Raw genomic sequence first — 14509 nt, 5'->3', positions numbered from 1 at the left:
ACTTAAGACTTTTGATAAATCACACAAATATTGGCTTGCTTGAAAGTGCATGCTGCTGCTGCACACAGTCGATGAGGTATAATGTAAGTAGTGGCACTCCACACAGGGAGTGACCTAAGCTGTGCCTTTGGACATACCAAATTCGGTTGACTTATTTCCTTGTGTAGTTTCATTTTGGAAAAGACCTTGTATAGTTTCATTTCATTTCAGTGTCCTTCCTGGTGAAAGGTTGGCAGGGCTGAATTATAGCAGCTGAGGCAACATCTGGCTTGGAGGGTAAGAGCTGCCAAGAGCTGAGGGCCTCAGGGAAACACAGCCTAATCAGTTCTGCTTTGGAGAACTGGAGACAACCTCCAGCCAAAACTGAAGTTACTTCCCTCATCAAATAGGTGTTACTGAAGAATAAAATTAAAACAAAAAAAACCCCACCTCTTTGCGGAGGACATCATAATTATAAACAAGAGATTTATTTTTATGGAAGAATTATTCAAGCATCATGAAACAGAAAATAAGTCAGCTTGAGGATGGTGGAAGATGTTACACCAGAAACATCAATAATAATGTAGCAAATTGTGAAAATACATAAGGTGCTCAATTTTCAGTCATATGAGTAAGATCACTAGCAGCAATTAGGAAAGAGCAGAATTGAGGGTATTAAAATTGAAGAGGAAATAAATACATTTTGTATTTTTTTCTGAAGTACAAACTATTTGTAAAGCCCCCCATGTCCTCTATAGCATGGAGTTGTGCATGTATTAAGAAAGGGAAGCAGGGCTTTTGTGCTTTCATTGAAATTTAACACTGACAAGGAGGCAAGTCAGTCTAAAGTATCTGCAGCACGAATAGGCAGTGGTTGCATGCATGGTTAATGCAGTGGTCCTCTCATTTTAGTAATCTATCCAATGTTAGCATAGCCATTTATTTGTCAGGATCCCATGCAACTGGTATGTGACTTTTCATCACCACTGACAAAAAGGAACAGCACTGCTTCGACAGGATCAGGCAGCAATTCCCCTGACTGTCAAAACAACTAAAATGAGAGACCTTTAGGTTAAATTCAATCAATCAATGTGTCTGAAATTATATATACTCTACTTGCTTCTTTTATGGGCTGATAGAGTTCAATCTATAAACTTCTGGGAAAAAATTCATAAAGTCTTACTCTATATAAATAGTTATCTATAAAAGTTGCTTTATTCATAGAAAATTAGACTCTTCATTCTCTTTGAATTTATGGTGAGAATACCTTGCATAGACATCGTGTCTCTACCTACAGAGTGGTAGACTCTTAATAGAGCGTTGTCGACATTAGCAAAGCTACTCTAATTTACGTCAGCTGGGAATATGGTCCATAGGACCTAAGTTACACTGGAAGATAATAACGATTTCTTTCTAAAGCAATTGTTAAGTGAATTCAGCCATTAAAACATGGGAAGTAATTAACATCTCAATATTACATATTGAAATTTAAAATAATGTAAAAATAGCACGTTAAGCATATATTTTTAAACTTAATAAGATTGGCATCTGCTTTATGGTGGTTAAGCAAATCAGATTCTGCATAATGTGGGTAAATCCGCAGTTTTCACTGAGTTTGTGTACCTGTATCAAGCCTGCCATTGGCACCACAGTATTTTTTTATGACTTGTCTGTTCTGGCACATCTAGATTTCAAACCACATGGCACAGTTGTCATGTATCTGTAAAGGTATTTTAAACCTACTGAAGCTAATAGGAATTCAGACAGTTTATGGAAGGCATGACTAGGCTTCAAACAGATCCTAAGACTCGGACTATTGCACTCTTCATCTCAAAAGCAAGACTGACACAAATTCAAATTGAATGAAGAAACTTTCCCTCTTCATGTTCTTATTCTTTTACTTGGCAGCGAGCGTTTTTTCGAATAAATCCCATTTTCTTGTCTGCAGGCAGCTCCATTCATGTGACCAGTGCTTTCATTTGCACCTTCTGGTTGAGAAGTCTCTTCAGCTGTCTGAAACAGGAAGGAAAAAAATCAGTGGAGGCATGTGCATGTTTTCCACTAGGCAACCGTTGGACTTGGTTCCCATTAGATAGCTCTGCCTGACTCTGTGTTACTGGCACAACATCTTAGTTTTGAAAGAAATTGAACTGAATGTGTAAAAATGACTGTAAGAGGAGGCTTGCACTCTAAATCCAGTAATATCTAGATATATAACCAATAATTGATCGGGTCTCTGCATAATTACTACATCCCTAGACAGCTGAGCTATTCCTTTCTCACCTCCACATCTCCACTGGAAAACCCACCAAGGGACAGTTTAGCAAACTTTCCTATAAAGAGGGTGACATGTTTTCAAAGGTGTGAGAAATTATATGTGATTTATCCAAAGCTGAGGCTGCAGCCTAAGAAGTCCTAATTTGGATGCATGTCAGCCATTCATACTCAAAGAGCTACGGTGGAAACAAAATCCTTGGAACTGTCTGAAAACTTGGACACCTTCCAGGCTGAAGGCTTGCTTAGAAAGCCAAATATCCATCAGTAGCATGTAATACCTAGAACTAGCAACTGCTGACTGCTCTGCTCATGACTTTGTGCAGCTCAAAGTCTGGTTGGTCTTATTTGCACACAGGCAGATAAGGCAGGGGGCTCGCCTGTAGCATGTTTCTCATTGTAGGTCTGTATTACTCAGCTCTTTTTAGATTTGCCCCAGTGAGACAATCCTCTCAGGTTTCTAGTAGCGAGTTATGTTCTGAGATCAGTTTCAAGGCGCAGAGTCACTCACGCTACCAAAAATTAAGTCATGGCCTACCAAAGTAATTTATACTTGCTTTGCAAGCACCTCTCTGAATAAGAGTTAAAAAGAAAAATTAAAACATACTTTTCTTTTACACTGTATATTTGGAGATGCATTATTTTCTGTCTTCATTTCAGTGGCCTCTTCAATTTCTGAAAAAAAAGTAATAATTAAATTTAAAAGAACTGGGGGTAAGTAAGCACACAGTTAATTTAATAGCTGGCTGAAGTAAAAAAATCAGCTATTCCTCTGGGAATTTATCACAAGAAGAATAACTGAAGAATGATGAATACTTTCTAAATCATTTTTCTAGGCAATGTGATGAATCTATCAGGACTGTGTAGCTTGGGGGGGGGTTAGAGAAAAGAATACAATTAGCAACTTGACTGTGGGTGGCATGGGGTATCAAATAGACCTTTCAAAGTGGAATTCTGCCTTTGTCCAGCAGGTTCATGGTAGTCTAAATCCAGCTGTTAAAATTTCAGAAGATGGAAGCATCTAATGTAGAATGGGCTTTGAGAATCCTTATGCTAATAGTATACCAGATATTACTTTCCCCTGGATTTGTCCCCAGGTAGAAGATAAATGGAGCCTGAAAACCTTCAGGCTAATTTCAATGAGACAATCATGTTGCAGTATGCCAGTTAAAAAAAACACAAAAAGAAAAAAAATAGGTAGAGCACATTATGGAAAGTTACACCAGTGTTTCTGCAGTGTGTTTCAGGCCCGTGCTGAATTAATATATGCACTCCTTAACATACAGCATATGTGACCAGAAATGAGTAATAGCACTGAGTCTGTGAGAGAAAGGATTAAGAACAGAATTTTGCTTAAAGTTTGGATTAAGTACATATGGAGTTTATGGTTTATTTATAATAATTGCATTATGAACAGTAGTTTGGACAAATGGTAAGAAACACAGTTTATCACTTTTCCTTGCATGTAATGGCCTAGGTTATGGTGCCTGGTGTTTTTAAGGAGTCATGGGAAAATGAACAAAGAAGAGTATTCCTTTGAGCCCTAAAGCACACATACCTGTAAGAAGTACATCAATTGTCTCCACTGCATGTTTTGCATCTTCCATTGTGAAACACATTGGTGGTTTAAATTTTAGAATATTTCTGTAGGGTCCATCTGCACTAAGAAGGATTTGATGCTCTTTGAGTCTGTGGAAAGAGGAAACATCTGTGTTAGACATGGATATAAAACTATATTTTGTCCTGTCACACCGCAGTCTGAGACAGATTTTGAAAGTTTTCTTTTTCTAGTACTATGTTATCAAAAACTACACAAATTTAAACTGAAATCAATGACTAACTCCTGGAGAATATTAGAAGGGTTTGAACACTGCACATAGTCTTTAAAAACTATTTACTTGTAAATAAGATGAAGGGCTTCAGCTGTGGCTGGTGTTCGCTTTTGTTGATCTTTCACCAGATCCACTCCAACAAACAATCCAACACCCCTGGAGTAGAGAAAAAAGTACAGACAAGTGAAATCCAGTATCAGTAACCCAAGCCTTCTGCTGAAAATATAATACCTGTTTCTAACAACTGCAGTTCCCTTCCCTGGAGTGCAAATAGGAAAAGGAGCATGAAAGAGGAAACTTTCTCTTTGTTTACATTTTGGCTACTTCACACAATCAAATGAGATAACAGATATTCCTGGATAAATAAATTTAACTGTCTCATTAAGGTTACATGGCCAGTTAAGAATGATAGAATAATTTTCTTTCTCTCTTATCCTGCAAAGCCAGGGAGCTGTGGAAGACAAATAAGGAAAACCAAGAAGTATACAAACCCCACAACCCAACCTCTTCCCCACAAAAAACCCGGTGGTAGTAAAAAAAAAAATCAGTGGTAGTAACATGAGATGAAGAAAATCCACAGTAACGTCTCCCAAGGAAATTGACCATAGATTTGAACAAGGTCTGCATCATCTCAACAGTGTGCTGACAACTGGGTTGTCTGAGGCACATGGTTCTTTATCCTCCACTCACTCCAAACTCATTGCTTTTCCTAGCAGAGTTTTTTCTTCTCTGACATTGCTGTAACACACCTACCTGATGTCTCCCACTAAGGGATGTTTCTTCTTTTGCTCAGCCAGCAACTCCAGGAGATAATTTCCTACACGTGTAGCATTTCCTTGGAGATCTTCTTTTTCTATTACATCCAGCACAGCCATTCCAATAGCACAAGACACTGGATTGCCTCCAAACTGATATCAAGGACAAACAGGAAAACAAAATCCATAATCGAAAACAAAACCCATCAAAACAAAACATACATCTGTGTCTATCCAGATTCACTTGCCCTCTTCTGGTTGGCATGCTCATGAGGAAAGCCTGAAAAGGTGAGGATTTTGTGCCATTCAGGCTGTGGAACATCATCCCCCACACTTCGGGCAAGGGAGGGGCTCCCTCTTCCTCCACTTCGGGTCTCAGTAATTTGAAGACTTCAAGGGCTGAAACGTTCAGCTGATTGCATGTGCAGGCAAAATGCTCCTGGGAAGGGCAGTGGGTGATAGATCCAATATTTCTTGAACTGGAGGGTATAAACTCCATTAAAAGCAGGGGGATCAATGGTAGCTGAGAAGAAGGCTGAGTCACAGGAACAGAAAGAAGGCTCAGTAAACAGGAAGAAAGCTGCACCACTGTGGCATGCATGCAGATGAAATGTTCCTGGTAAAGGGTCGCTGTTTTGTTAGGTGTCAGCTGCAGAGCAAGGTCTGCCAGGGCATGAGCTCTACCATCACTGAGCCTATCCAAGAAAATGAAATTTTACATTATCAACATTTCAAAGGGGGGAGAGGGAAAGAGGCATAAGGAAGAATTTATCTGTATGGATGTGACCTGAGATGCATTACTTGCCAGAGAGTTAGTGCTGGTCCATATGACGATGTACCACTTGATACAGAACACATTTCAAAGCCTCTCTACTTGCTTTTAGATATTAGACTGTGGTTGACTTGAGTTCTTAGTAATGTGACGCAGTGATGGATGCAGATGTTAGTTGAATCACCCGAGCAACTTCTAGCTGCTAAATGCGGGCCAAAAGGTAAAAAAAAGGCAAAGCTTCACTTATGAACTTACTGTATTGAAATACTCCAATCCAGAAGCACCAAAACTTTCAGCAATTTCCCTTGTTGTGACCACACAAGACATAGGGTGTCCATTGCCAATGGGCTTTCCCATGGTGACAATGTCAGGTACAAAGTCTTCGCCTTGCAGCTGGAATGCCCAAAAATGCTTCCCAACTCTGCCAAAGCCAACCTGGACCTCATCAGCTATGAACACTCCACCCGCTGCACGCACGTACCTAAAACCAAACAGAATAGCTTGAAAGGCTAGTGCTGCAGTACATGTTTTGGATAGGCAATCAAGGACAAAGGAGTCTGTATCACAGAAATTCTCCAGTGTGAGACCAGGTTAGGAAAAAAAGAAAGAACACAGCTGTAGCTGTTTTATAGCTATAAAATTTTTAGTAAGCTACATGTTAAGAAAAAAAACCTCTGACATTTTGATGAAAAATAGAGGCACTATAATGGTACTGCTGGATTATAACTATGATGGTTTGACTACATCTTCCATCAAACTTGTGGCTAAGAATTAAAGATAGGTAAGGAATGGCAATTATTTAGCTAAAAACAATTAGCTGATATTCCATAAAAAATGGAAGTGGAATCATACTCTTCAATAAATAGAAATGAACCACAGCCAAGAATAAGAGAGGTTAATAGCTGAATTGATTAGATAAGCCTACAGTGAAAAAACTATTTCTTTGGTTAATTTTTCAGTTATGCCCTTTTGAAGTGATGTACGTACTCTGCCACTTTCTGGAAATAGCCCACAGGTGGAATTACTTGGCCTCCACAGCTCTGCATGGATTCAGCTATGAAGGCGGCAATCTATAAGAAACAAACTCATGTGAGAGCTGTGTTCATCTACTTGGCCTTTGCACTGACATCTAACAGTCTAGAAATAAACGTTTAAATATGTGCCTTAATTTAGTCACGCAACCGGTTGGACAACTGAGGGCTCTTGAGAACAGCTACGGCTAAAGAATTTATTCATTCTGTAATCAGGAGTGCCCAGATTTGCAGTAGCCAGGGTCAGTTTTGCAGCCTGATGGGAATACAAGGATCGGCATTAAGCCGTTGTCCTACAGCTGTTGAATTTGACAACACTTATTAGTGTCAGTGGATGTTGGATCAGGTTCCCAGGAGCTACATAAATTTATTTAAAAATTTCAATTTACGGGAGACACACAGCAGTGTGTGCCCTTTTCCCTAAGAAGTTAATAAAACTTGCAGGTATATGTGGTGACCAGCTTTTTCGTTCAATTCTGAACACCAGGTAGAGGTGGGTAGAAGCTGAACTGTAAGATGACCTGTGGCTAGTCTTTGGGCACCCCTGCCTAATGCAAATAACTACACAAGTAAAATGCCAGCATGAGGTACTTGACAAAAGACGAGAAAAATTCTACAGATGATATAATTCCAGTTGCTAGGAATGAAAAAGAAAGTTATTTTAATTCAAGAAGAGTAAGAGCAGCAGATCAGATACACTGGAACATCAAAATTTGTTTCTTGTCAACAGCAGAGGTCTATGCAGCAGAGATACGATATTACCCCACGGTCTCAGCCGTAAGTCTGCTATTTAAGGGATTGCATCCCCACACCACTTCTGAACCCCTCCCTGAGCATCAAGAGGTCTCTGTGCTGGTGCAGTCTTCCTGGAAACAAGGCCGAGCAGTAACGTGTAAAGAACCATACACTATATTTGAAGAGGCATGCTACGGCCAAAGAGTACGAAGTTTCCCATAGCATGTGAGGCTTAGCCTTTAGCACAACTTGTCCTGCCACAGGTCTATGTCACCAGAACCTAAGAAATATGCAAAAGAAAGGAAACAAGGGAAGAAAAAAAAAACTATGCATTAGTAGAGAATAAAAAAAAGTCAATGAAGAAACTAAAAGAAGAGTGATGTAAATCTATCGGTCTGGAAGAGAACATGTTCCAGCCTCCACAGAAGTCTTCTGGGACTTCAGCGGGTTTTGGATCAAGTCCTACATGTCTCAACACACTAATGCCATCATATAAAACATTAACACACATTTTAGGTAAACCTGTTCAGAAATGGTCTGTTTTTATCAAGGTCATATTGTGTATGACTAAAAGTTTCACCTTTTAATATGACTCCGAAGTTATCTTAAGTTCCCAGGCTCAGAAATGTAGTATCAAGATTTTCTCCATGCCCCGGAAGCTTTTATATACCCTTGCTAGAATTTGTGACGTAGTTTCTCAGCTGACCTCAAATCTTTTCCTAAGATATTTACAATCTACCAATTCAGTGCATACAATAGAAATTAAACTACTGTGATTGTATCTGCATATTCAGCTGTATAATTGATCCTTTCATTGATGCCTAGAAAAACTATGATAAGAGCATCAGGTAGAAAAATGGTCCATTTTGAACAGAGAACGCATCATAGAAAAAAAAAGGAGGGCAAAACTTGTGAAAGTGAGTGAAGAAACAAGTCCTTAGTTGCCTGTTACATGCCCCCATGCCACATTTAATAGATGAAGCCTCAACATTTCTAGAGCACAAAACACACACCTTGCGTCCATTCTTCTGTGTTTCTTCAATAATCTTTTTCACCTCTTCAGCATAAGCACTTGCTGGATCTGGGTGGTCTTCCCTATATTTCCCTCTGTAGATATCTGGAGAAGGAGCCTGAAAAGATCAGGTGGTTTTTTTTTTAAAAAGGTCATCCTTCTATGAAACATTTACTTTTTTTTCTACTGCTCTGCATAATTGGCTTTTCACACAGAAAGGTAATAGGAGTTAGTACAGCCTGAATTTCTGCTCGGAACTGCAAAAAGACTTAGAGGAATTTAAACTCATTGTACCCCTGTGATGTGTTCAACAATACTGAACACAACTGTTGAAAGAGCCATCATCTACCTCATCCACATTTCAAGATTGTCCTTCCTCTCCCTCAGGACACAATAATGAGTCCTCATACATCATCTTATTTCGGATTCTTACAGAAGATCCATTTCTGCAACTGGAGAATGGGGTTTTCCAGTCCGTCACTTCCCTTCCAGCATCCTAGTCATGGTACAAATCTGTATGACATTCAAGCCTCTACAAATGCTTTTGGGAGAGGTTCAGTAAACAAGAGTAAGGAAGTGGTATAGGAACATGGATACTACTGTGGCAGTGCAGTTAACGCAAGGAGGTCTAGATAAGAAAGACCTGTGGGTGTACATTTCTGGGCTGAGAAAGACTATTGTCTTTGTAAAATATGCAAGTTTAAGTTGAAAAAAATCACACTCATAAGCCCTATACCCAGATCATGTAAACTTATGCAGTCTGCCTTTCAAGTTTTTGGAAGTAGACTCGAAGTCCTGCACATCTTTAGCCAAACCAACACAATATATGTTGGCTAATTTTATCAAATTGTGTAACTATACAATGCAGTGACTAAGAAAAATTGTAGCACTTGAAGGAAATCAGCCTCACAGCTGAATACCCACTTCGAAATCCAAAAGCAAACAATTTTGTCATATTTATTCCACTGAAAAACAGTTAAGCATATGTACTCTAGCATCAGCAAAACAAAATGAAAATGTATGTATACCAGAAGAGGGTAATTCAATATGCTGCATAACAGGCATAAAAATTACAAAAAAACACTTACCACATGCACATACTCCTTCTTGCAGTCCTTTCCCAGCTGATTAAATTTATAGGGGCTGATGTCAATCAGAGATGTAACATGGCCATGGTAAGCACTGCATGAGTGTTAAATATCCAAGTCAATTTTTACCAAATGGAGAGAAAAACTGAACTTACAGCTGTGCCTATAAATAATCCAGAATCAGCGACTGCATCTGCAAACAGTAGCACCGTTTGCAAATGGAACTTAATTTAATTTACCCAGTCTTTCTCTCAAAGGCAGTATGAAATCGCTGTTGACTTTAGCTCTCTAGCATGACTGGAAGCAGGAGGTTTTTTTCTTGCATAAAATCAAGTGCCAGCATGAGGACAGACCAAGATGATGTCCCCTGGATCACATCACCTCCAAAGTGGCTGCCCTAGTAGCCTTACCTAGCAGCAGTGGGTCCAGCTCCTTCATTTCCAACCTGTGGGGCCCACTCTGGCCAACCCAAGTCTTGTAAGCTAGACCCCAACTCCATTGCAAAGACTCTCAAGAGTGTGCATTGCATTGGAAAGTGAGGATCTTATGCAGCAACAGCACACTGCTATCTGCCCTGAAGACCCTACAGGATAGATGGTTTGGCAGAAGGATAAGGATATTGTTTGAATATAAAAGCTTTATACTGCAGAGTATGCTAAAGCTGGTTACTACTGAGGCTATTTTGATTTAGAAATGAGGAACCAGAGCCTTCTGAGCCTAAAGCATGTAGCAGATTCATTCAGGGAATAATCACTTCTGTTCAGCCATAAACTTAAAGGGAACCTCAAACCAAATCAGACATCACAATCTCATAGTAGCACACACCTAAGTTAGTGTGTGGTTAACAGAGATCTGAGCTAACAGGGCTAACAGAGATAGCTGAGTCAAACAAGTTTTTGCTGTTCAGGTAGACGTGCTCTTGCAGTTGCTCTGGCTGGACTTTCTAATCACAACCTGAGAAGAAGACCCAGCACTACAGCAGTGTAACCAAACCTACAGCTGAATCTAGGATAGGAAAACCCACTAGAAACATGGTTGGCCACCTTCCCTATGGCTGACAGCCCTCTCAATGCATCCTATTTGGAGCCTCTCGATTTTGTATGCATACTTGCGTTCACTGGAGGAGAGCTGAGCATCAATGCAACACCACTGCAAAGCTACAGCATCTTTCTTCTTGACCACTGAATAATTATTTGTGCAAAATCAAACATGTCCACCAAAGCATGACAAACAGAAGACTTTTTTCCAGAGCAGCCCAGTGACCAGACAACTCATTGCTGTTGAAAACCAGCATTCAATCTCCTGAATTGCTTTGGGAGTGTCTGTGGGAAATACCCTCTAACAGGTGACTGACCTTCTGGGCTGACTGACCTTCTGGGGTGATCGACAAGCTTATTTTTCAGAGATCTTCAAAACTTGTTTTTATCCAAATGTGAAAAAGGGATTTCCTGACCTGTTCTAATGCAAAAGCAACAAAGCTTTTCTTTCAGCAGGCAGGGGAGTACAAACAGCAGGGGGGTGCTGCAAAGGTGCTTCTGAAGTAATGGCAGGAGTTGCTGGCTGAATTCACATAAGGTACTCTATGTACTTACTTTTCAAGGGTGATCACATCTTCGTACCCACGGTACTGCCGAGCCAGTCGTAAAGCAAGATCATTTGCTTCAGACCTGCATAATAACAGATACAGCAGCAAAATAGTGAAAAGTACTTCCAATTAAAAGGGTATTCTGACACAGAAGACGATGCATGGGACTAATGGACATAATAAAACAACACAGCAGGCTCTGTTACTACACAGATTACAATGCTAAGGTTGAGACTACAAGTACCATGTAAGGGGGCAAAGAAAAAACAGCTCTTTGTATAAACAGCAAACAAAGAGATGCTTTATTCCCCTCCCCCGGTTTGTTTTTAGATATTTACGTCCTCTTGGTACAAAGGAGACTGCTTTGCAGCTGAGAACACAATGCAGCCACAAGCCCTTGAAAAGTAATGCCCCATCTCCCACACTCCACAATGTTTCCACCCTCCCTAGCGCTGGCACCATCAGGCAGCAGAGAATGCAAATCTGCACGCAGGAAGAGCACTCAAGCTTCCAGACTGACCTGTTGCAGCCCCTCTGCTCACAGGTCCCTACAGGTTGTCTCTTCTGGCAGCAAAAGTAATCACAGACTAACAGACTGCCTAAAGAATACTACTAATTTCCAAGGTTATGTGTCAATTTATGAATGGCATTCACCAATCTGTACATAGCAGTCACCAATTTGCAGTCTTAATTTCCTTTTCTTGCTTTTTTCCACCCCCACTAGTGTTTAGCAGGCCAGTTTCATGTTTTGGCTTGCTTTCTTTGAGCCACCACACTAAATATGACAGTTGCAAATAAGAAGGAAGTTTTGACCAGTACTGTAAATATTTTTGTCGCATATTACTAAGTCCTACTTAGTAAGATTTAGACCAAGCTGCCCTGAGTGTCGATCTCAAAGAGGAGCAAAATAGTCACAATGGAAAAAAGATACTATTCAGACATACCCAGAGTTAACAAAATAGCAAACAGAGAGTTTCTCAGGCAGGGTGGCTGTAAGACGCTGGGCATACTGAACAAGGTTGTCGTGCAGGAAGCGGGAGTTTGTGTTGAGCAGTTCCATCTGTTTTGTTGCAGCCTTTATCACATATGGATGACTGTGGCCAACTAAAGAAGAAAATAATTAGCTATTACTAGCAAGCAGTTAGATACTGAACCACACAAGGACGTTCAGAGAAGCACTGTGAGCATCATCACTTGGCAGAAGTGTGTTCTGATCCCTATTAGAAATTAAAGAATGGAAGCAATCTCACAAGTTAAACTGCTTACCATGTGCAACATTGTTGATGCAGTCTAAGTATTTTTCTCCTTTCTCATCAAACATATATTGGCCCTGAGCACGTACGATCTTCAGAGGGTCCTTGGCAAAGAAAACTTTGCAGGAAGGCCTAAAAAAGAATAATTATAAAATAATACCATTTTAGTTTTCTATTGTTCCACCTGCTTTGAATGCTGAGGGACTTGATCTTTTGCAGCTCTGGAGACAACTGCCTCCCTCTGCAAAGTGCTTGTGAATCATTCAGGTGGTGGTCAAGCAGGGGGGCTCTTGCTGAAAGTGAAAAAAGCCCCCCCACATTTCCCCAGGCACAGTGGGAACAGAAAGAGGTCTTTAATAAGGGCATTTTCAAAGCTTGACTTGCAATTGGTTTCACAGGACTGCATGTCATTCCAGGTCCTTATACGTGCTGCTGTGTTTCTAGGCTGTAGCTCTGTTTGTTTACATGCCTTACGGACATCTATGGCCAAATAACTCACTGGGACTAAACCAAGCTGTTAAGCACTGTTTTATACTATAGCCAAAAATTCATTACGCAATGGATGACTGTAGCATATAGAAGTCACAGTCAAGAACAAAACACTGATGCCTTGAAGGCTTTATTTTCGGATGTGCTGAGCAGGTCCTAAAAATCTCACTATCTCATGCTTTGGATAAAATCTTTAAAAGCAGCTTTTTATAAGCACTTAAATTACACTGACTTCCAGCAAAACTCTAGCTCCTTATAAAATTACCCAAAGTACCCTTTAAACACTTCCCCAACACTCCCCCCCCCGGAGAATGTGTCAGCCAAGTAATTATGTTGAATGATATTACTAAGCAGAAGGAAAGTCTTCTGAACTTTTAGCCATGTCTATATGGCCTTGGATAAACATAGTTGTTTCCAGGTAAGCCTGGGAGTTATTGTCTGGTGTACTGAGATTATGAACTTGTAAAACCTGTGACTCCTAGAAAGCGATTTCTTGCACTTTCTTACCCTGTTGCATCGATATTTTCTGACACCTTCAGCTATTTCTCTGGTATGCTTTAAAAGCAGCGCACTACATCATCATTGGCCATTTATTAACTGAAGATTTTTATGCTATAATTTATCAGTTCATCCTGTGAAAGTTTGTTTTTGTTCAACCAGCACAGCTCAATCCTACAATCCTTGCACAGGCGGGAGTCCCTTAACAGTGAACTGCCCCTAAAGAGCTGTCAATGTTCTCTCTTTATGTGGTCATGACTTTTATGAATCTTTAGCGAGTTATGAATCTTTAGTGAGCTTTCTATATATGCCACATATTTAAGATGCAATCAGCAAAATAGACAGCACTGTTTTTGACAACCTGGACTTATTTTTCACTTGGCAACACCTACTAAAGAAAGAATTAAAGCTGCACATTCTGGAGGAACTAACATTGCAGCACAGAGATAGGTGCACAACCAAGACTATCACTCAGGTCTTAGCTGCTGGCAGCCCTCCTGCATGTCCCTCATGTTCCCCAGCTTAAGGAACAGCCCACCTCCATTTAACAGAGACGGCTGTTTTTCAGGTGCATGCAGTTTATTCACAAAAAGAAAAAAAACCCCTGCACAGCCTCATTTTACACATACACCTGGGTATCACATTCTGGCTGCTCGCTTTGATCTATTGAAGAAGTAAAGTGGCGTTTGATGTGCAGGGTTTTAATTACTGCAGCCCGCCTAGGGAGTGCCAGGTGACCCCCGAGACCTGGCAAGCCGGAGGGCTGACAGGTCCTGTGTGTGTTCGTGTCCCCCTCCCCGCCGGGTCTTGCCCTGGGGCCAGAGGGGCTGCCCAGCACTGGCAGCCCCCGGGCAGCGCCGAGCGGGTCCGGACGGGCGCTGTCACCAGAGCCCTCCCTCCTTCTCCCCCCTTGCCCCGCTCCCGGCCCTGCCGCCCCTACCCGATGTGCTTCCTCCGCAGGGCCAGGGTCTCCGCCTTGCTGTAGCGCTCCTCCATCCTGCAGACACGGCACGGCACGGCACGGCACGGCACGGCACGGCACGGCACGGCACGGCACGGCACGGCACGGCACGGCACGGCACGGCACGGCACGGCACGGCACAGAACACCGTCCGTCCCAGCCCGCCTGAAGGTTGCCCGCCTCTTATGCCGGCGCCGGCCCCGGCCAAACTCCTCCTCCCCGCCTCCCTCCCGCCTGCCTTCCCC

At 41.3% G+C, this 14509-nt stretch overlaps 1 protein-coding gene across 1 annotated transcript; it reads right to left on the bottom strand.

Annotated features, from left to right (window-relative positions):
- Nucleotides 1–430: 430 nt before the first annotated feature.
- Nucleotides 431–14399, bottom strand: ETNPPL (ethanolamine-phosphate phospho-lyase). The gene is made up of 14 exons (XM_051789666.1): nucleotides 14381–14399; nucleotides 14244–14300; nucleotides 12330–12448; nucleotides 12008–12167; nucleotides 11071–11145; nucleotides 9479–9572; nucleotides 8392–8508; nucleotides 6600–6682; nucleotides 5868–6093; nucleotides 4839–4993; nucleotides 4152–4241; nucleotides 3812–3942; nucleotides 2861–2928; nucleotides 431–1992 (listed from the first exon to the last, which is right to left on the bottom strand). Exons 2-14 carry the CDS (start codon nucleotides 14297–14299, stop codon nucleotides 1861–1863), a joined length of 1506 nt encoding a protein of 501 aa, XP_051645626.1. The 5' UTR covers nucleotide 14300; nucleotides 14381–14399; the 3' UTR covers nucleotides 431–1860.
- Between the last annotated feature and the right edge of the window lie 110 nt (nucleotides 14400–14509).

The sequence above is a fragment of the Manacus candei genome, unplaced genomic scaffold (assembly GCF_025592945.1).
Source record: "Manacus candei isolate 608988 ecotype Guabito, Panama unplaced genomic scaffold, ASM2559294v1 h1tg000028l, whole genome shotgun sequence".
Classification (NCBI taxonomy): domain Eukaryota; kingdom Metazoa; phylum Chordata; class Aves; order Passeriformes; family Pipridae; genus Manacus; species Manacus candei.
Note: the sequence above shows the minus strand (reverse complement) of the source record. Positions and strands in the feature narration are given on the sequence as shown.